The 22,296-nt window shown below is 35.7% G+C and overlaps 2 protein-coding genes across 4 annotated transcripts in view; one reads left to right on the top strand and one right to left on the bottom strand.

Moving 5' to 3' along the window:
* The window catches only part of LOC129718322 (uncharacterized), a 99,923-nt gene extending 85,054 nt beyond the window's left edge, over positions 1-14,869 (top strand). The window contains exon 10 of one of the 3 annotated variants that reach the window (XM_055668983.1): positions 14,050-14,869. The gene's annotated coding sequence lies outside the window, so the exon portion shown is untranslated. The remainder of the gene's footprint in view (positions 1-14,049) is intronic. The other 2 variants (XM_055668987.1, XM_055668984.1) reach the window with 2 other exon arrangements.
* LOC129718324 (ras-related C3 botulinum toxin substrate 1) lies at positions 14,704-18,878 on the bottom strand. Its single transcript, XM_055668990.1, has 4 exons — positions 18,693-18,878; positions 17,995-18,110; positions 17,658-17,890; positions 14,704-16,624 (listed from the first exon to the last, which is right to left on the bottom strand). Exons 2-4 carry the CDS (start codon positions 18,108-18,110, stop codon positions 16,386-16,388), a joined length of 588 nt encoding a protein of 195 aa, XP_055524965.1. The 5' UTR covers positions 18,693-18,878; the 3' UTR covers positions 14,704-16,385.
* Positions 18,879-22,296: the final 3,418 nt, after the last annotated feature.

The raw sequence follows: 22,296 nt of genomic DNA, 5'->3' as shown, positions 1-22,296 counted from the left end.
CATACTAAGATCCCCAAAGCTTCCTCTACACAATTTCTCACGCAAATAATTTTGTTAAATTAAATAAAATGACAGAAGTTTCAGCCATTCAAATAAAAAGATTATAAACATCGTTAGAATTAGATAATAATAATTGTAATCAGCCACTGGTTTGGCAAATAATGCACGGCGAAACTCTTCGGGGTTGCTATATAGACGTGCACAGAGTGCAACCAAATTTAAAAAAAAAGTGTCATATCAGGCTCCTAATGAATAAAATACATTATGCAGAGTTTGATGAATAAACGTGGTAATCATCACTAGAAATTATACAGCACTTTCTGATGCCAAACTTGTTCAGAATAAAAAATGGAACAAAATTGCACGATAACTACTTTTGTTTTGTTTAGTTTAAATTTGACAGGTCGGTTGTAATCTTCTCTTATAAATAACCCTGCTAATTTTGTTGATTTTAAAATGGCCATAACTTTACGAAAAATGAAATAATTCTGCTCACATGGTGGCGCATAAATAAGGGCTAAGATTTTTCAGCATTTTTCTTTTGAAATATATTAAAGAAATTCGAATAACCTGACGTAGACAAGTTAAATTTCCGATTTCCAATATTGCTTCCGATGGCGATTCGCGAAGTTTTGTGTTATTGAATGCGTTATCAAGTGATAACTGTTGTTATAATAAAAATGCAACTGTATAAAAAAAGTTACCTAGAAATCATTCAAAGTATCGCCATTCGCTAGTTATAGCTTTGACCCATATTTCTGTCAAAGTTCGAATATCGTTACGATGAAAGTGTTCGTCTTTTGAGGCTATCCACGACTCACGCCATTTTTCGATATCCTTCATATAAGCATGAGAACTGCTGGGATCGACAAGGTAGGTTTCTGACGTAAAGAACAATTATTTCTGTAAAATCCATCAGAAAACTGCTTTATCTGCCGCCAAGATTTACATCACGTAATCTTGAAGCAAACTACCAACTATCACATAGAACATCGAATAACACAGTGCAACAATTTTTTTGTCTTGGCTTCTATGTAAGATCTTTTGATGAAGTTTGATGCGAAAACAAATTTCTCCGAGCTTGAACATATTTGAACTTAAGGGGCAATAATGGCGCCATTTTGAATTTTCTAGAAATCGGAAATTTTCGATGTTTTTTCGACGCCATTTTGTAATAAGATCAAATATCAAAATTCTATGAGTTTGTCCACATATTAGCATCTTTTTACCCATCTTTTAGAAAAACAGATCTCAAATCGGACAAAAACTAAGCTCAAAACGGTGATTCTACGAAACCGGTTTTGGAATGGTTTTAGTACTTTTCACAAAGCAAAATAATATCGAGTATGTATGAGCATTAATGTAAATGCGCTAATATCTTAAAGTGGTAGTCAAATTATATCTTATATTGAGTAAAAAAGTCTCAGAAATCGATTGGCAGGTGTCTGATCTAGGTAAAATGTCAGCAACATGTCGATTTTGCCCCAATTCCCCTACAATACTAAATTAGGTTTATCTCGACGTTAAATTAACTTATTTGAAATCTGTTTAATGTAATATCAAGAGTGTAAGCGATACTCAAAGATACAATAACAATTTGGCATCACATGATCCTCGCCTTTTTGCGGGGATTCGACTTTATCGAAGACGCGATGATTCCGTCTCATGGCTGAAGCGAGATTTTTATGTTTTGATCGGTCCTGGCCATAGTTTGACTACCACTTTTAGATATTAGCGCATTACCATTAATGCTCAGACATACTCGATATTATTTTGCTTTGTGAAATATACCAAAACCATGCCAAAACCGGTTTCGTAGAATCACCGTTTTGAGCTCAGTTTTCGTCCGATTTAAGATCTGTCTTTTTTAAGATGGGTAAAAAGATGCTAAAATGTGGACAAACTCATGGAATTTTGATATTTGGTCTTAAAACAAAATGGCGTCTGAAAAACCTCAAAAATTTTCGATTTCTCAAAAATTCACAATGGCACTGTTGTTGCCCCTTAAGTGGAAATATGTTCAAACTCGGGGATATTTGGTTTTGCATCAAAATACACAAAAAATTATATATAGAAACCAAGGCAGAAGAAAAAGTAAATTTTTGTTGCACTGTGTAATATGCGTAATATTGCGAAAAATTGCTCAACATTATCAAAAATTACAGTCACAATTGATTGGTTTACCCGAATCAACAAAAGAAAAGGGTAAACTGTTTATTTTCGAGTGCCAGTGCCAGTGCCAGTGATGTTGGTAACGCGTTAAATGCATACACACTTAGTTTATTTTACCAAACTCAGCAAATTTTTTTACTGAGTTTTCAACAGCTGAGCCATCAGTTCCCTGTTCGGTAATTCGTTTGCTTGACGAGTGTTCGGTATTTTTTCATTGGCGCTGAAACGTCAAAAAAAAAGAAGATAGCTCAACAAAAAATTACAAACCGTTCATCAAAAGTTGCTGCATGAGTCGGCATTTACAAAGCTGACGATTCGTCACAAATTACCAAATGTTCTGCAAAATGCAATTTAAGCTTTTTCTTGGTTATAAGTTTGATAAATATAAACAATTATACTAATAGTTGCTATTATAAAGGTTGAAAAATTTCATACTGTTATTTCGGATTGTTTTTATCAATTATACTACTGTTTCCCAGCATATTAGAAAAAAATACGTTTATATTATGGCGAATACAAATTTTTATTAAAGGCTTCGAATACATTCCGGAGTGATTCGCGTTTAGGACGCAACTAACAAAATGTAAACAAATCGTTTTATTACACCATTGATTTCGAAAAGACTCACACAATTCATGGCAAGAATCCATTCTTCTGTATAAATCGATGAGATTATTTAAATCAAGTTTTTAGTAAAGGGTGACAAAACAGTTTACCCAAAACAAAAGATACTTTGGAACTAGGCCCTTTACATTGGAGCTTATTACGGGAGTCACTTCACGGTGAAATCAGAGTGAAGTGAACAAAATCCTATTACGGGACTCCCGTAAGTGAGGAAAACGTCGCAAAGTGACATCTGCCGCGGAATCTGGGTTATTATGAGAGTCATATCAGTGAAGTGAGAACGGAAAAAGCGACGTTTCGCGTGGAATTATTTTACGACCATTTTGAACGGTGGAATGATTCCACGAAGATGCCATAAGTCTTAAAGTTGATTGATTTGTGATCTAATGGTAAATATTGGATTTTTTCTTCAGTAACGAAACGAATCAGAGGTGCTTATTACGGGAGTCACTTCACGGTGAAATATATTTCACGCTCACTTCACTTTTTTAGACCTATTCCCGATCCACCTCAAGTGAGGTGACAAAAAGCACCTCCGTGGAGTGAGATTGACAGTGAAGTGAAATTGAGAATAGGACAAGTGAAATGAGATTGTTTCCCAGCTCAAAAATGTCTAAGTCCCAGAAAGTCGTTTTTTCCCGTTTTTTAAGATAACACCAGATCTTGACGTATTCTGCATTTCTAAGACATTCGGTATCAAAAAAAATGTTTTTTTCGGTATCGAAAATTTCCTGACCTAGTTTGCATTTTTTTCATCGGGCAAAAAATGAAAAATTGACCGCTTTAAGGCACGGATCAAACTCTGATTCGCTTCGTTACTGAAGAATAAATCCAACATTTACCATTAGATCACCAATCAATCAACTTTAAGACTTATGGCAGCTTCGTAGAATCATTTCACCGTTCAAAATGGTCGTGAAATAATTCCACGCGAAACGTCGTTTTTTCCGTTCTCACTTCACTGATATGACACTCATAATAACCCAGATTCCACGGCAGATGTCACTTCGCGACGTTTTTCTCACTTACGTGAGTCCCGTAATAGGATTTTGTTCACTTCACTCTGATTTCACCGTGAAGTGACTCCCGTAATAAGCACCAGAATTTGTTCCGTGCCTTAAAGCGGTCAAATTATCATTTTTTGCCCAATGAAAAAAATGCAAACTAGTTCAGGAAATTTTCGATACGGAAAAAAAACGTTTATTTTTATGCCGAATGTTTTAGAAATGCAGAACACGTCAAGATCTGGTGTTATCTAAAAAACGGAAAAAACGACTTTCTGGGACATAGAGATTTTTGAGCTGGGAAACAATCTCATTTCACTTGTCCTATTCTCAATTTCACTTCACCGTCAATCTCACTCCACGGAGGTGATTTTTGTCACCTCACTTGAGGTGGAATCGGGAATAGGTCTTAAAAAGTGAAGTGAGCGTGAGAGTGAAATATATTTCACCGTGAAGTGACTCCCGTAATAAGCACCATTGTTTTGAAACAACGGGCTTACTTGCGAAATATTTCGTAAACAGGCGACAGTAAAGGGCGGATCAACATTATTTTCAAAATAAAGGTGCATTTAAAGGGGCGCAACTGGAGAAAAAATAAAAACAAGGCGAAAAAAAAGGTGGGCGTATCTCGTTGTCAGAATGCTTTAGGGCGAAATAGAGGAGGGCGAATCCCGTTGTCAGAATGATTTAAGGCTCATTTGAAAAGGGTTGGCAGGAAAGCGCAGATTTTAGCCATAAATGCACAAATTTAATGTAGTATTGTTAGGAAACTATAAGACAGTGTTATTTTACGTCGATTTTTGGTATTGATGTCAATGTTAGTCACTTCCTTTGACATTACGATTTAAAAATGTACTAGCAAATTTTCAAACTGATATTCCCCAATGTTTATCCTTTGCCAGTTGCGCCCTTATCGCAAATCACTCCGGAATTTATCTACTGGTGGGGTAAATTTTTAAGTTCGATATCCATGTCTAATTTTTTTGTTCAAATACACTCGCGGAACACTTTTAAAACATAGCCTCGAAATTTTTCTGAATATCTTAAAATGGCGGAGAATCGCATTGACAGATGCAGAAAAAATACCGAACAGTATGGTGAACAACAACAAAAATTCAGTAAAACAATTCCGGAATACTTCGTGATAAAGGCGAATCTACAAATTGTAAACAAATAAAGATTTTACGTGAAACGTATTAAGTGAGCTACTGTCTACCTTTAAACTTTGAGAAAATATTGTATCTTTTTTCTAACTATTGAAAAACTCGATATTTGTTAAAGGCGAAATCTATTTTTTTCAGAACAAAAATAGAATTAGGAATACGCCGCCCTTTTCGTTGTTTACGTGTAAAAGGCGAAACTTGACTTCATGTTGAATAAAGGGCGGAATAGAAGCTGTCAACAAAACTAACATAAAAGGCAAAAGGCGTATTCCTACATAGTAATGTAAACATGGCCTATAGAAATAAGTGACTTTTCACCTACGCACACTAGGAAACGTGTAAACCCGTGTAAAGTTGTTTTTGTTTCCTGCAAACTGGAAATTGTCGCATCTCGTTGCTTCGACTTTTATCACTTTTTAACATTTTTGGTCGATTATGTTCAGCAACTTCTTCCGATTTCTGATCACGAATGAAAAAAATTCATTCAGAAATAAGTTTAAAACATATGATGAGTGTTCAACTGAATATTTGTCCAGCTGTTAAAAATACAGGATTGCAAACAAAACAGATATTTGTAAATATTTTCCTCAACTCGTGTCACTAATACATTCGTACATAAAAAGGTTTATAAGAAAGGTCGATACTGTCGAGCAGCTCAAAATAAGGCGCAAAGTAAAGGGCGATACTGTCGATAAGATTTGAAAAGGCGCATAGTAAAGGGCGAAACAATAAATTCTTGAAAATACTACGTAAAGCCACTGAAATTCAAGTTTTATGTGTAGCATGTACGAAGAAAGAGCAATTTTGCTATTATTAGCATATTCGGATGACAAATATATTGTTGAATCGTTATTTAGGATTTAAATTTGTGAGTGAAAATTTTGTTTGCCTTATTTGAGTTATGTTTTTTTATTTTATTTTTTTTTTAAGGGGGGATTTGTTAGTAGCTTAAATATTTATGATAAATATTAGTAAATAATGAGTATGTGTGTCCAATCACAAATGGTGACTTCTCAACACTGTTAGAAATTTGTAATTTTAATTGTTAGGATTTGTTTGCTTTCGAAATTAGGACTTATCATTCGTAGGGATTTAAACCTACTTGTCAGAAAAGGGGAAGTAAACTTACAACTAACTTAATTGCTAACTTATTGGCTATAAAGAGAGCTTATCGTAGCAATTGAGGATTGCAACGATTTTTGTCGAAAATTGTTAATAATTTTATTTGACATAGCTTCTAATGGTTCAACACCAGTAAGTCTATGTAATTCGAGTGTACCAAACCAAGGAGGACGCTTCAAAATCATTTTCAGAATTTTATTCTGAATCCTTTGGAGCGTTTTCTTCCTTGTTGAACAGCAACTTGACCAGATCGGTACAGCATAAAGCATTGCTGGTCTAAAAATTTGTTTGTAAATCAAAAGTTTGTTCTTTAAACAAAGTTTAGAATTCCTGTTAATGAGAGGATATAAACATCTCGTATATTTGATGCACTTGGCTTGTATACTCTCAATGTGCTCTTTGAGAATAAGTTTTTTATCATAAATTAGTCCCAAGTCCTTGTCGGACCAACTTAAAATAACCCCATTCATCTTGACAACGTGATTATTGTTTGGCTTGAGGAAAAAAGCCCTAGGCTTATGCGGAAAAATTATCATTTGAGTTTTAGAAGCATTGGGAGAGATTTTCCACTTTTGCAAGTAGGAAGAAAAAATATCTAAACTTTTCTGCAATCGACTGCATATGACACGAAGACTTTTTCCTTTTACGGAAATGCTTGTGTCATCGCAGAACAATGACTTTGTGCATCCTGGAGGCAAATCAGGAAGATCTGAATTTGAGTTATTTTGTCATTGTAAGTTTCGCCCTAATCACGAAGTAGTCCGGAATTGATGGTTATTTAGCAACATCCAGGTAGGTGCTGATAGACCGTAAAATATTTACTGAACTATAAAAAAAATGCAGAAAATATTTTAGTTTACAGAAGAGGTCAGTAATGTTTTTTGCTGAGCTCGTCAAGTAAATTTTATTCAACAGTATTTCGGCAAAAACAATTTTTCATGAAATTACAGGAAAGCCAATTAAATTTTAAATTTACTGAACGTGACCGTTATCAAAATTACCGAACAATAAAAACGAAAATAAGTGTGTAGATATAAGTCGTTTTTTACTTACTTTTTACGCGATTGATGCGTGCGCGCAAAAAAGGAATCGCGTAAATAAAAATCGCGTAATTTTGATCAAATCGCGTTAAAAAGGTCGCTTCGTTGCAAAATCTTTCGCTATGTGGTAAGTGTATGTGTGTGTGTTACATCTTGGCTCATAAACAATATTTTCCATGTCACATATCGCGTAATTTCAAGAAAATCGCGTAAAAAAACGTGTAAAATAAAATCACGTAAAAAAAGTAGCGTAAAAACAGAATTCAGTGTAAACGTTTAAAGTCGTTTTTGTTTCCTACAAACTGTAAATCATTGCATATCGTGATTTCCACATTTTACCACTTTTTGCTATTTTTTGCTGACAACGTTCAGCAGCTTCTCCCGATTTTTAAGGCCTAAAAAAAATGGTTTCGTTGCGGCTGCATTTGCGGCAATTTGACAGTTAGCCCATACATTTTCTGTCAAAATAACGTCAACGCAACGCAAACGTATCCGTGCCGGAGATATTTTCCCTCTCTTTATTATTTGCCTATGATGGATATCGTGTGATGGCTGTTAAAATAGGTTGTGGGAAAAAGAAGCGTAAGGAGTTCGGCAACTTACCGACAGTCTTCGTGCAAAGAAATGTTGATGATGCTGTAGTTGAAAAATACTACAAGGTATACAGCCCTAGGGTTGTATGAAATGGTGACGTGGGACTAAACACTGTAATTGGGGAATTTTTTGTTACAAAATACACAGAGTCTGCGGACAGAGTCAATGTGCTTGCTCAGCGACTGTACGTATTTTCATTTTCAGCCTCCTCTGGAAATCAATTTTTGATATATATTCAACAACACTCGAAAGAATATCGTTTATATCTGACGTTATTATGCCAGTAGTATTTTTTTGTGCAAACAACATGTATTTGACAAGGCACAAGCATATCGTGCTTGTTGAAGAAGCACCAAGAATTTCTCATAATGCGTCAAAGTCAGAATTAACTCTATATCCTCAGAAACCAAATCCAATAATACTTACGTTATCATAATGAATGGGTTTGTCTTATTTAACTCTAATTAAATCAAATCTAAAACATGGATCATACTTTCAAAATAATATGGGAGCCCTTAGAAAGGTTCATTAATTGGCAAACATAAGAAGATATTTTAAACAAAATTATTAACAAGTTCCAGCAAAAAATCGTAGCAATACACAATTACATTTTTATTTTTTGCTAGACAGTTTTTTTCATTTGTCTACAACTACATTCGCTGTATAACGAAGACAGGTAATATACGATTATTATGGTAAAGCATAGAATAACAATATATCATCTAACAATTTTGAAATGTAAAAAGAGATTTTGTATGAATCCTAGTAAATAAACAAAAAAATCACAAGCATTCGCAGGCTCTTACCCTTCTATAAATGTATCTATTTAGGAATTCACTCTTTCGATACTATCCGGTCACGATAATTTAGTGAATATCCAAGATAAAATTAAATAAATATCCGTTGCAAAAATCTACAATTCTTGTTGAGTAATTTGTGGTAATCATATTTATGAGATAAACTTTCAATCACCATCAACAGCAGCATTGCAGTTTTTCCTCAATTGCACACGAATAGAAATGTACGAACCAAAGCGTACCACTGCAATACGAATAGTAACGCTGCAGTACGAATAGAAGTGTACCGCTGAAATGTACGAATAGAAGAGTACCACTGCAATCATAGACGACGAGAGACCTGCGGTTCTTTACTCCACTGGTACTGTTGCTTTTACCAGCATGTTTTCTTTCAAGACATCAGTTTTTATTAGGTTCTTCAGAACCTAACACGCAGGTTTAGAAATTGTTCAAGAATGGGGATTGTTTCAACTTTTCGGAAAACTTTTACCTTCGAGACATCATATTAGTCTAAGCTCATGGAAGCAAAAATAAATTGACCTATTGGGACGGGGAGACTCTGTCAATTTTTATTACGATATTGATACAGAGAATTTCACAGGGAACGGATGGTGTCCATTCACGTCGTCTGTGCTAGGAATGCTCGCATGTAATTGGTTCATTATTCGCGTGAATTTGTTATTGAAACTTTTTATCAATTTTACCGCTAAGCAATGAAATTAGAGTGATAACTAGCATATTACGAAATTGTTATACATTTTATCTATCCAACAACATATTGGTTAGTGTTATCCATCATGTGGTTATGCTGTTATTAACGTTTGAAATCTGACGCAACATTTGCCAGTTTCATTTCCAATTTTACAGAATGCATCCCAGTATAGTAAACAAAGACGTAGTCCCACGTCAAAAAAGCCTTGAATCCTCAGTTTATACATCCTTGCATTAATTGGATACCACCGGATCACGTGTTGACGCATCCTTCCCAGTACTTATCAACCGATTCCCAGTTCGTTGGCAATACCACAGCTGTGATAAAAAGTAGCCGTCCGATGCCTGCTTTTCTACACCTTCTGTTCTGTCCAGCTAAGTTCCTGCAGTGGTACAACTTCGATGTTGCGTGGATTTACTTGCCGTAAATAATCCTTTTGCTTCCCGGGCAACATAACGACTTACGGTTCCATCTTCCGAGTTTCCAATTCAAAGTCTATCTTCATCGCCATGGTCTTTGCTTATTGTTTTCCTTGATCATTCGTATCTTTTTATTTTTATTGGGCGGCTTGTTGGACCTTCCCCAACCCCCTGTTTCGCCGAAGGACTATGGTGTCAGCTCTGTTTAAAGCTCCACACTGACACCACTATAATGATCATCGACTGCTAACATGGAGATCAGACACTGTTTTGAGCCAATCTTGGTGAACAGACGCTCCTCTATCACCGATATCACGATTTCCTCTATCACCGAAAGATCTATGTACGCACCAATGATCACGTCGCGCCTTCTCACATAGCTAATATTGGATGACAACATTGCTCAGACTACACCAACCAGTTGTGTACAGGTTTCAGCTGGCAGTCTAATGTGATTATATGATCCATAGAGGAGTGAGATAGGAACTTGTAAGGGCCGATGCTACATTTGACACTCTTTCAAGTTACCAGCTCACCGTTTGAAGCTCAGGCTAATAACACAGTGACTATAAGTTGAAGGGCTGAAAAGTATAAAGACCATCTTTTTAAACCTCATCTGCGTGACTCACTTCAACTTAGAAAAAAATAAATGTATAAAATACCAGTTCATTAAGCAGACAGTATGTGCAGTAGGGAAAGCGAAAATAAGCGAACTGGAAATATGATACAGATTTGGAAAAATATACCGCATCCCGACGGGACTTAAACCCGCAAGCTCCCTGTCTCCGGCATGGTGTTAACCAATTAAACTACGGGAGACGGTGGTACTGTTCCACAATCTATATCGTATCACATTCCACTGCCGACTTATTCTATTGCTCATCCCTAACTACACACACTGCTGTGCAAGCGTTATTTATAGACTGAAAGGAATGTCTCATAACACACAGAAGAGTCAGTTGATGCTGATAACTCTTATAGACCTGTGTGGTCGAGACAATTTTATGAGTGGTATAAAATACCACTCATCAAATTTCAAATATGCGAATTTTCAGGAAATTTTTTCCCGAGTCTGCATAGATTAGCTTTTCCAGCAGGTCTTGAGGTACGAAGCTGGCCTAACAAGCCAATCGTCGTAGGGTCGGTGTCAGTAGGGTCGTAGCGCTAGCCCCGCACTACACTAAAACAGTTGGCTGCGAGGTCTGTGTATATAAACAGTATCGCACGCTTAGCCTTGGGGCTAATAGCGGTCTCGATCAACTAGATTATAGTTGAGAGGATTCGTTATCGATATTGTTTTTGGCACATTTTGCATGTGTAGGATGAGTACAACGATACACCGTGCCCCAGTGCTGAGTTGAGAAAATTTCCAGCTCGAAAAGTTCCTTGACTCGTTCGGGAATCGAACCCGATATCACAACCGTGTGGGAGAGCTAGCCGACCGACATCGCTAACCACAGAGCCACAGGGATATAAACAGAAGGTTGAATTCTGAATCGGAATGTAGCACAAGGCTTTGCTTTTTTTATATTAAATAAGAGTGAACTGACTATTTTACGGGTTTCAGGGCTATAAGTTGACATGTTTTGTTTTAGATCCGCACAAATCTCCTGTGACAGTAAATATTCGGTTTTATGTACTATTTTTGACGTAGAATACGTCTTATGGCAACATATACAGGAATCTAATTTCAAAATCGAAAACATCGAGAGCGTCACGAAAATTGTCCAATTTCAAACGTTTTAAACTCAGTCAGTTTCCAACCGATTTCTGACATTTTTGCAGCAATCAATTGAAAAATCATTTAAGCACCCGTCCAAATGCAGAAAATTGTAATCGGATTGTTCGAACTATTGTATTGAAAATTGTTGAACCTTGTCGAAACGTAAATGTCGACCTTTGATTTGTCGCTTGCTCACACACTAAATCACACTAAATAAAAAATTTGCCATGTTGAAAAAAATTATTCAGTTGTCAATAAATGGCATTGACAAATACAATTAACCTCAAAGTTTATCTGAAGAATTTCTGAGCTAGTTAGCCTGAATCACATAATTTTTCGCGCAAGTCTAACTAATTGCAGCAATCAATTGTAAAATTATCTACACTATCGTAAAATGCAGAAAATTCTTATTCGAACTGTTATACTATAGATGGGGAATGCACTATTTGCCATTGTCTATAGCCTCTTCGTAGCCATTACCTAAATTAAAATATCTTAGTGCAACTTGATACAAAAGACAGCCTCAAAACAATTCAATTTCATTCTTGTTTTGGATACGGCAGCAAGTGAAACCGCGGTGCCGGCTACAGAGGTAAACTTCATCTGGAGCAAAGAGACTATTAAATTAATTAACCCCAATTGAGTGTATTCCCAAGCCTATTCCAAGAAATACATTGACATAAGACAGGTTGTCGTATTCTACGTTAACCTTGCAGTCGTGTCTTATAAACAACCTCTTCAACTATTTACTATTTGTATAGAATGATGGATGATTTGTGTGGTTGTCTTTCATTGATGCTTTCAGCTATCTTATCGAAAATTATCAATAACAAACAATCATAAAGGTTTCCGGTGATCTAAACCTGGAGAATAATAAAATTATCTTATTAGCGTATCGGAAATAATACTACTTTTCGTCGGTACTTGAATTTGAAAATCGAAAACCTCATAGCACTATCCTATTCAAAACCAATTGTTAGGTTTGGACACGCAATAAACTATTACTCCGTTATTTATTTATTATTTTACTAAACAATATTGGCTGGAAGTTTGTAAAAAAAAAATATTTTGACATGTATATAAAAAAGTATTTTTTACGGGTCCAATCATTCTTAAAAAAGTTCATTCAATTAGGAATGGCTCGAAATAAAATCGTAAAATTTTAAAAACAGTTCTCTTTTCATCAAGTCTGCATAAAACTAAGCCTGCAAGTCCGGCCTTGTAGGTCTCGAGGCCAGGCTTAGGAAAAAGACTGGAGAGCGACACAATACTGATGACTTTTCTCTCTTCTCACTCTAACAGCCTCATGAATAAGCTATTCATGAGAGCTCACAACAGTTCATTCTTGCGCATGTATTTTGTTCGTTCGGACATGACAGCCTAGTTTGCTCATTTTGAGGATGTCCTGTCCTGTTGGCTTGGGCTGCGCTGTTGACAGCCTGCTGATCGACTGCAGCTGTCATCGACTCACACTTTTCCGTTTCTCCTTTTTCATAGGCCGGTGTGGCGTATTGAATACAAAGCAAACTGTTTCATACGTGTTTCCATTGTTGATATTATTCCCCACGTAAGAAAAAACGTGCTTCGCACCATCTCTCTTTTATTCTTTCATCGGCCTTACTGTCGTGAATCATAATCACCTGACATCCCGCTCGGATTCGTGCCGAAGGATGTCGAAGATTATAGGCTGTCATTTGCGACAGTTTGGAATAACCAACAGACATAAGCAGATGAAAAATAACAGATCGTTTGGCATTGCATGTGTGTGCTGTCATCAGGTACTGTCGGGTTATGTACCGAGTGTACGGGGAGCAGGGAGGGTGGTGCAATGCAATGACAGCCAAATCAGTTGAAAACTTGCTGTCATGTATATGCAGTCTTTTTCATTAGCTTGCTCGAGGTACGATGCTAGTCTAACAAGCCAGTCATCGTATGTTCGAATCATGACTCGAAAGAAACTGTTAATGTTATGTTAATTTGAGCAACGCAGCGCAATTGCGTTTGAAGCATTATCTGCCGCAGATCATATCGCCTAACTGACTCGCACGTCGTCTTGAAATTCTCAAAGAAGTACAAAATTTGCAGGTTGCACTCCTGTCGCGGACGCAGCGAAAATATTTGAAACCTTTTCGAATATTCATTGCGTAAATTCCGATATTATAGATTCATTCAATTCAGAAATTTAATATTAACCTTGTGGCATTGCTCTTCCTGTTAGAAATAATTTATAGGAAACTGAATGTTGGTAACACATATGCGAGGAAACGTTAAAAATAAAAACGAATAGTAATACATGGTAAAGGTGAAAATACTGCCGAGTCCGACAGTGGAATAGTTTTTATCGCCACGCTCGTTCTGCAGCGCAATTTTCCGTATGCAAAATTTTATTTTAACTTTGTAGATATTAAAGAGATGGGAGACAAATTAGAGCACGATACCAAAACATCTTGTTCAACTTTTATTATATTTTGAAAGTTGAAATCATAGATTTATAAATAATGATGAAGAAATCTGAAAAGAATTGTAAACTTTCTTGCTTGAGAAAGATTTAAAATCCAATTCTATCCATGACGAAGTAATTCATCGACTTTTAGTAGAGGTATGCTTGCATTGCAGTCAATTCACTATTTCAAATGACGCTTACTTTCATTGATTCAATTCATATTTGATCTTTTCCAGCATCAGGAAGAACTTGATATGCTTTCGCGAGAATTGGAGAATATTGAATTCTGTTTAAATGTCTGCTATTAGGTAGGTCAAAGGCAGATTTTTTCAGATCTGACGTAGTACTCCATCAAAAATCCTCCATTTTTAAAGTACAGATGAATAGTTAGTAACAAGGAATGAAATTGTAAGCCATTTATTTCAAATCCCTTTCTTGAAGTGGCAGGAAATTTCACAGAAAATAACTGTATTATAGAATCACACTTTTATTTGTTATTTGACTGTTTTCAAATTAACGCTGTTTCAATGATTTTCCAAATAACTCTATTTTTCACTATAAATTAACTGGTAGCTTTCGCAATCAAAAAAGATTCGAATGCAGTGAATTTAATGCGCTATTTGGATACAAAACAAAAATAACTGCAATCATACAATTTCTGCAAAAGCAAACATTTCCTCATAAAATATACGATTTCCGCAAACGAAAATATTATACCAAAAAGCGTTTATTTCAAAAACGTTTGAATAGAACGTTTCAGTAACGACGAGTTGGTCACTAACATTTTAGCTTTAGTATTGTATATCGATAAAAATGATTGAATTTCTTCTATCAAATGAAAAATTAAAAGAGGCAGTCATATCCCAACTGCTAGTGAAACTCCGCAAACGTTTACTTTAGGAAAAAATATATATTTCATAGTCATGTTCTACAATCATTCAAAAGGTAATTAGAGTTAGCTGTATAAAAATACGAAAACTTATAAATGCTGAGAAACCCAAAGAAATCATACTACTCGTTTAGCGATAATAGCCTAAGTGTACAAATGTTTCATGTGTCATGTCAGTTGAAGTAAATTAGGGCTAATAAAACAGATCTTACTTATTTAAGTGGAACAGAAAAGAACTTGACTATTTGTTTTTTATTCGTTCGAAGGATTGCGCTTTTGTCCTGTAATTGTCTGCAGCGATTTGCTTTGGTGTTGTCACTCAACGCTCTAACGCCTAAATTAGCCAAATCTGCGAGCAGGTAAGTTGCAATAAACCGAAACCAAAGCTAAGTAGTATTCAAATAATCTTTAATGCATCTGTATACTTGAAAATGTATCGTAACACTACGGTGCACATTTATATAAACCTATGATGATATGACGAAAATCAATCTGTTTTGATTTAGGTATTCGTGAGGATAAAAAATTGCGCGGCTGCAAATTATTAAACTATTACGCTATGATTAATTTTTCGTGATGAATAAAAATTAGATCAAAGACCTAAATCACTGCTTGCTTCTGGTGGTGTCACATTTAGTGTTCGTTACGTCAGAAATTGACTTCTCATGTTGTATTATTGTAATGTTTGTTTCAATTTTTCGTCCTCCTAATATACGCCATTGGTTTAAAAATCGGTTTTAGACGTTCACTAGTGACTAGATTTTACCTTCTGTTTTATTTGTAACCGAATCAAATGAAATAACAATATCGAAATTCAAGCTATCCAGTAGTAAATAAATCGCAAGAGATATTCAGCTTCCGTCAATTTTATTACAAAAATTCTTCGCGAAAAAATATGCCCAGAAAAGCAATGAAGTACAAAGAATCCGGTAGTTGGAGTCCTTTCACGGCAGATCTTGTTGAACTGAAATCTGAATTTGAACTAGTCTCAGTATGTGTTGAACCCTCATATTTGAAATGTTTTCGCTAAAATATCCAACAGTTTTTAACTTTTATCTTTTGATCTTAGGTGTAATCGTTCAGCTAGTTATTGTTATATCCTACTGATAGTTATAATCATAGAAATCTCGCGACAAAATATCGCTCGATGGAAATATTCTGCTTTTGAACGTAGGCCTTCATAAGTTCGATGCAATAGCTAGCAGCTTGGCAGGGATGTTTGTTTTGGTTGGTATTTGCAATGAAATTCACGCCGTAGGTTTTTGATTGGTGTAAATCTTACAAAAATTTGGAAGCGATTTTCAGAATAAAAAAATATGCAGGTCATATCGATGAGTGAGGTATATAGATATTTCATTTAAAAAAAAGTGTACGCTTACGCCCATACACTATTTTTGTGACGTGTTTGAAAGTTACAATGGCACAAAAATGTGTGACAACAAATTGATTCTTTTTTTTTCATTTGCACTGTGCGAAACATTTGTCTTAATTTTTGGTTAATTGAGAACTAATGCTTAGAATATATACTTATCATTCGTATTCTCTCCCAAAACATCCATGAACCATCCAATGAACATTCGAGGATTGATTATTGTTCAGCTGCATCTCTACCATGTTTTGTTCGGTTTACTTAATCCTATGTACAAGAGATTCCGGTAGAGCACGAGATACTCAGAAGACTTCTTACATCACAACACACTTTCGTTGACGTCGTTTGAGTGGTTCCGGCCGTAGAACGGCTCGTACGGCTTCGTCGAATACCTGTTTGAGGCCACGCTGCGTCAATGCGGAGCACTCCATATATTTCACCGCGCGAACCTTGTTGGCCAATTTTTGTCCCTGCTCTCTCTTGAGTGCGGACAGACCTTGTTCGGCCAGTGCGCTTAGCGTTTCTCGGTCTTCCCGTAAATCGATTTTGGTACCTGAAGAGCAAGATTTTGATCCATTATTGCTATGTTTACTATATACAGCCCGAATTCATTGGTTGGAACAAGTTGCAACACGTGTTCGTTAATCAGGTGACTTCTGGGCAATTTATTTTAGGGGGAACGCTGATTTAATGGCGGTAGAACTGTATGCTCTGCTGTCTTGTTACTGAGATGTGTAAATTACGTGCCTCGTCAATATTGTAAGGCAAATGTGAAAGATATATAAATTTCAATAATTTTTGGTGAATTCCAGCTGAAATTTTTATTGCTATTGAAAAGATATGTCGATCAACATGGTACAAGTTTGAGGAACATTTCAACTAGAGATCAAGATATTAATGTTTGAAATCCGGTCGGTGGAGGCAAAAATGTGTGCAATCGAAAACGCGCTTGTCTAAACAGTCATTGAGTTAATGAGCATGCTCTGACGTCCAAGTCCTTACCCTTTAATGCAAATAAAACAGCAATTGGAAGGGTAATAATATTGTTATACAATAAGAATATAAAGCGTTTGATTTCTACTTACACATATTATAATCTAGCAATTCTGACTCAGAAGATCGTTCTTACCTTCCAAGAGCACTTTTGCCTGACGAAGCAGAACTTCGAAGTTCGTCAAATGTATTCAAATAATACAACCCAACACCTCGTTCCACCATTTCGTTTCACTTTTATGATAAAAAAGTAAGTAAACCAAAAGCAAAAAGGTTCACGACGTTCATTCTAGATATTTAGAATGATGTAGGAATAACGTTTGATAATTTTTCTCTTGAAACTTTCAAAACATAAACATCAAGGGTAATTGACAAAATTTGTCAAAAAACGTCAAAGCTGTTTTATTGCAGGGGATACAGATCCTCTTTGAATTAGTACATGAACATGAAATTTCAGCTTGATAACATCAGGTTTTCAGGTCAACAGAAAATTTTTTTTTATCAAAAATGTGATGCGCAATGTTATACTGTAGTAGTATTGCAATGTAGACGACCACGAGCAATTTAAAACGAGACTGAACAGCAAAACTTACCAACTAGGATAATTGGTGCATCCGGGCAGTGATGTTTGATTTCTGGGTACCACTTGGAAGTGACGTTTTCGAATGACGATGGACTCGCTACGCTAAAGCATATGAGGAATACATCAGTTTGTGGATAGGAAAGTGGCCGTAACCGGTCGTAGTCTTCTTGCCCAGCGGTATCCCATAATCCGAGTGATACTTGTACTCCGTCCACTACCATGGGCGCCGAGTAGTTGTCGAAGCTTTATCAGCATCATATATGAAACATATAAAAACAATACCCATTGAAGCGCGCTATTTTTTCTATGCTTCGTGAGCATGCAACGAACTGTAATGTGAAACTTACACCGTGGGAACGTATTCGCCGGGAAAGCTATCCGTTGTGTACGAAATAAGCATGCATGTTTTGCCTACCGTTCCATCGCCGACAACAACGCACTTAATGGGTCTTCCTGAAGCCATCTACAGCGAGGAAAAATAACAAGAGATGCGTTAAGCACAGATTTCGACATATCACCAAAATTAAGCAATGGGATCCACTTCAAAACCATCAAAATCTATTTTTATACCAAAATCATCAAGCATGCATCTGTTCTCTATATGCAGGCCAATTTCTACTAGATATCGACCAATTTACTTTAATAGTAGGTCGCGTTTCTTTTTTTTGTGTAGGAAGTAACATGCGCATCAAAAAGTTCAATCAGCTCAGCTCACACTGTATCAGTTGATTAAGAGAGTAATGTATTACAGTAGAAACTATTGCGATTTGAAATGCATCTTGTACGCGGATTCTGGTCTTATCTTGTTTTATTACCGCACTTTTCGGAAAACATTATCGCTTCATAGCGGATGTTGAACGGCGAAAGATGAGCTAATTTATCAAGGAAATGCAAAGCATCAAATATTATATTTGCCACTTGGCTCATGCATTCTCATTTAGAAAATCACTTTCTTCTCGTTTCGTTTAAAGCAAAAACGAGATATTGCAGAGCCGACCGACAACGCCTGGTTTTGTAGTAGATCACGTACTAAACGAATGCATACCTGTATTACGCTTTTTAATGGTTGTTACTTTGCAAATAATTAGAGAAACAATTAAACACTGTAAAACAAACACTTTTTGTCCTAATCGTTTAATTATCTGAAGTCATTTGGATGAAATAAATGCACAAAAAATGTTAATCACTTCTCCACCTCAGTCATGCAAAAGCAGCTGTATGTATTTGAGAAGGGAGGTGGACAACGCAAACGTCAAAATCGTCACACAAGCATTTGCTGCGCGAGCGCCGCTCAGTGTCCGATGCTGTAAACACAATATTTCGACGAGGGGTACCGAATAAAGTCATTGGAGTTTTAGTCTGGCGAACAGAATTTCTGTACAATAATGTATTATCAAAAATTTCAGGCGGTGAGAACGGAGCCAAAACACTAAATGATATCAACTCTATTTATGTCACAAACGAGAAAAGTGAAGTTTAAATCGGAACCTCTTGAAACAGCTTGCTGGGTAATTTAATTTCACAATGATTTACTCTGCAACACCAGCATATAGCTTACCGAAGTGGATTTCTGGAACTGGTTTACCCGTCAAAAGCGGAGCCGTTCGACTGTACTGTGTACTGAAATTCGAATTGTGATTTTGTAGTATTTAACGAGAAAGATATTCAATTAGGCTCTACTAATATGAGTAGTCGAGTCTCGAGCGTACCATATGTTATTAAGTTTGAAATCATCAGTCACAAAATTCCATCCAATGATAAACTCTTAATTATATTATTTATGTGGTAGTGATAATACATTATTGGCAACACTGTAGGTGCCATAAAACAGATACACCAAAATGTAGATAATAAGAACGGCATAAATAAAAGTACACTTGTAAAGCATACACGTGCGGTATTTTAATCCCAACATTTTTGGCAACGAAGATGGAATTTCGCGATCAAGTTCGGCGATCGAGTGCTTAAATGCGAAAAGGAACTGTTCGAATACGAATAAATCGGATAGGTGAATTGTTTCGGAACGTAAAAACGTAGTGCTCATACACGTGCGGCTACATTGAACCTAACCTTACAGCGGAAGATGGACAAAGCAAGTTTAGCACCTGTTGATGTCATGGACACAGCGTCAATAGCAAGCCGGTGGACGAAGTGGCGCTTCATCTTTGCCTGGAAGCGAATTGTGTTTCACTTCCGTCGCGTAAGCGTTCGTACTTATTACACTTTGCTGGCCCCGAAGTACAGGACATATTTTATAATATTGGAGGGCATGATGCGAGTGCTCCCCCAGGCACTGATGTGTTTTCAGAAGCTATTTGTTTGCTTGACGCGCACTTCGCCCCGCTCAGCAATGTTCCTTACGAGCGATGTGTGTTCCGGAAAATGATGCAACAGGAGAATGAGCCGGTTAAAACGTTTATTCATCGACTCCGGGATCAAGGGCGAGGATCACGGAGCAAGTATTTGACAACTGAGACAAATCGCGCGAAATGACCGATGGTCGAATATCGACCATTTTTGATTTGTATGAAACTTTGCACACGTATTTGGCTTAGAAAACAGCATTTTTCACAGGTGGAGAGATTTTTTACACCCATGTGTTACATTCTAAAAGGGCGTATGCCTTTTGGCATAGGTTTTATTCGAAGCATTGTAGCCCAGAAACCGTTGTTTGTATAGAAAAACTGTCTGAGAATGAGTTGTAGGGAATTAAAAATGCACCATAAAAAAAATATACACTACAAAAAAAGTCCAGGATGGAGAAATGAAAAATAATTTTTTTATGGTAGATTATTTTTTTTATAAAAATTCTAATTCAAACATTTTTCAAAATATTTGTATTCTAATGATTTTAAAAGATGCAGAGAGTCATTTTGAATCAAAAAGCTCTTGGTAGTAAACATTTTAAAGGCATCGGTTTTCGAGTTATATTAAATTTAAGCTCAAAAAATTATTAATATTTCGGAAAATACACGTTTTTCTTCAATTGTCCATGGTTCTCCAGCAAAACCATACGTTCATTGGAATGCTTGATCAAAAATATACAATTCATTTTTTGACAACAAAACGATTGCATAAATAACTCAAGCGCTAAACCTTAGCCTACCTACACGTTCCCCCTTGCCGAATGTTTTATAAAAAAATATGTTTGTCGTGCAACACTACCTACTTGTTTACTAATAATAACTGTTTGTAAAGTACGCAACCAATAACTACTGGGTTACCTATAATATCTGTTTTCGTATATAAATACGATTGCACTACTCCAGATGTGTTAGTAACAGTTTGCATTTTGTGAAGATGAATAAAGTGAAAATGGAATACACCAAGCCCAAATGCTGTAAACCCTTTCCTGATTATCGGTGCTCATCAAGCTTACGCGAATTAAACGAAAACGTTATTGCAAAATTAAAAATATTGAACAGTCACAGTTTGTGATTCGTGTAGTTATTGGAATAATAGTCAAGCCACCATTCATCCCTTCGTTGTTTACTATTCAGAATCTGGAACACTTAAGAATATCAGCTTCATCATAATATCGGAAGTACTCCATCATGATACTGTTGCGGTTCAGGTGTTCATTGCCAAATTAATGAGTTTTTTGGAAACAACAATAGAGTTGAAAAAAGCTATATTAATGTCTGATGGAGCTGCCTCGCAATATAAAAATAGAAAAAACTTACAAGTCTTTGCAAGTTCAAAACAAAATATAACGTCGATGCAGAGTGGCATTTTTTTGCGACATCTCTTGGTAAAGGCCCATGCGATGCAATTGGTTGCATATTAAAACGAATGGCAGGAAATGCAAGTTTCGCTAAAGAACATGAGCATCCCATTACAAGCGCAAAAGAATTGTATGATTGGTCTAATCAGAAAAGTAATTAAAATTCATCAAAAATATTATTTAGTTGGGTATCATATGAAGAATATGAACAAGGAGTAACAGAATGGAGCAATATTTTCAAACAATAGCTGCCACACAAAAGTATTACTCTTTTGTTCCGATTTCAGAAAATAAGATACAAACGAAGCTGTTTTCAAAAGATGACGAATCATTTACTTATCATGTATATAAAATATAAGGTGAAACTAGTTCTGTAAATTATCTATGTCATAAAAAAATATGTTCCTAAGATAATAAAACTCGAAAATAAATATTTGATTCTTATATATATTTATATCACTTAGAACATTCAACTATTTTCTTGAGAAACGTTCGCCCAATCGTTTTGTTGTCAAAGAATGAATTGTATATTTTTGATCAAGCATTCCAATGAACGTATGGTTTTTGCTGGAGAACCATGGTCAAATTAAGAAAAACATGTATTTTCCTAAATAATTATAATTTTTCGAGCTTAAATTAGAAATAACTCGAAAACCAATGCCTTCAGAATGTTAACTACCAAGAGCTTTTTGATTCAAAATGACTCTCTGCATCCGTTAAAATCATCAGAATACAAATATTTTGGAAAATGTTTGGATTAGAATTTTCATAAAAAAAAATAATCTACCATAAAAAAATTATTTTTCATTTCTCCATCCTGGACTTTTTTTAAAAAGTTGCGTATTAACGTCAAGTTTCTTTTAAAAAAAAATAAAGAAAAATTCAACTTTCTTTTTAAATTGAAATTTAATGTTTATTTTTAATT

Source organism: Wyeomyia smithii, chromosome 1 (genome assembly GCF_029784165.1).
Source record: "Wyeomyia smithii strain HCP4-BCI-WySm-NY-G18 chromosome 1, ASM2978416v1, whole genome shotgun sequence".
Classification (NCBI taxonomy): domain Eukaryota; kingdom Metazoa; phylum Arthropoda; class Insecta; order Diptera; family Culicidae; genus Wyeomyia; species Wyeomyia smithii.
The sequence above is the reverse complement of the archived record's forward strand: the minus strand, read 5'-3'. Positions and strand labels throughout refer to the sequence as shown.

What these genes read in the sequence shown, in the direction of transcription:
- LOC129718324 (XM_055668990.1), bottom strand. Translation starts at nt 18,110, where the DNA reads ATGGCTTCAGGAAGACCCATTAAGTGCGTTGTTGTCGGCGATGGAACG. An exon ending in GGCGAATACGTTCCCACGGT is followed by an intron (nt 17,891 to 17,994) that starts GTAAGTTTCACA and finishes ATGCTGATAAAG; the next exon opens with CTTCGACAACTACTCGGCGC. An exon ending in TGCACCAATTATCCTAGTTG is followed by an intron (nt 16,625 to 17,657) that starts GTAAGTTTTGCT and finishes CTTGCTCTTCAG; the next exon opens with GTACCAAAATCGATTTACGG.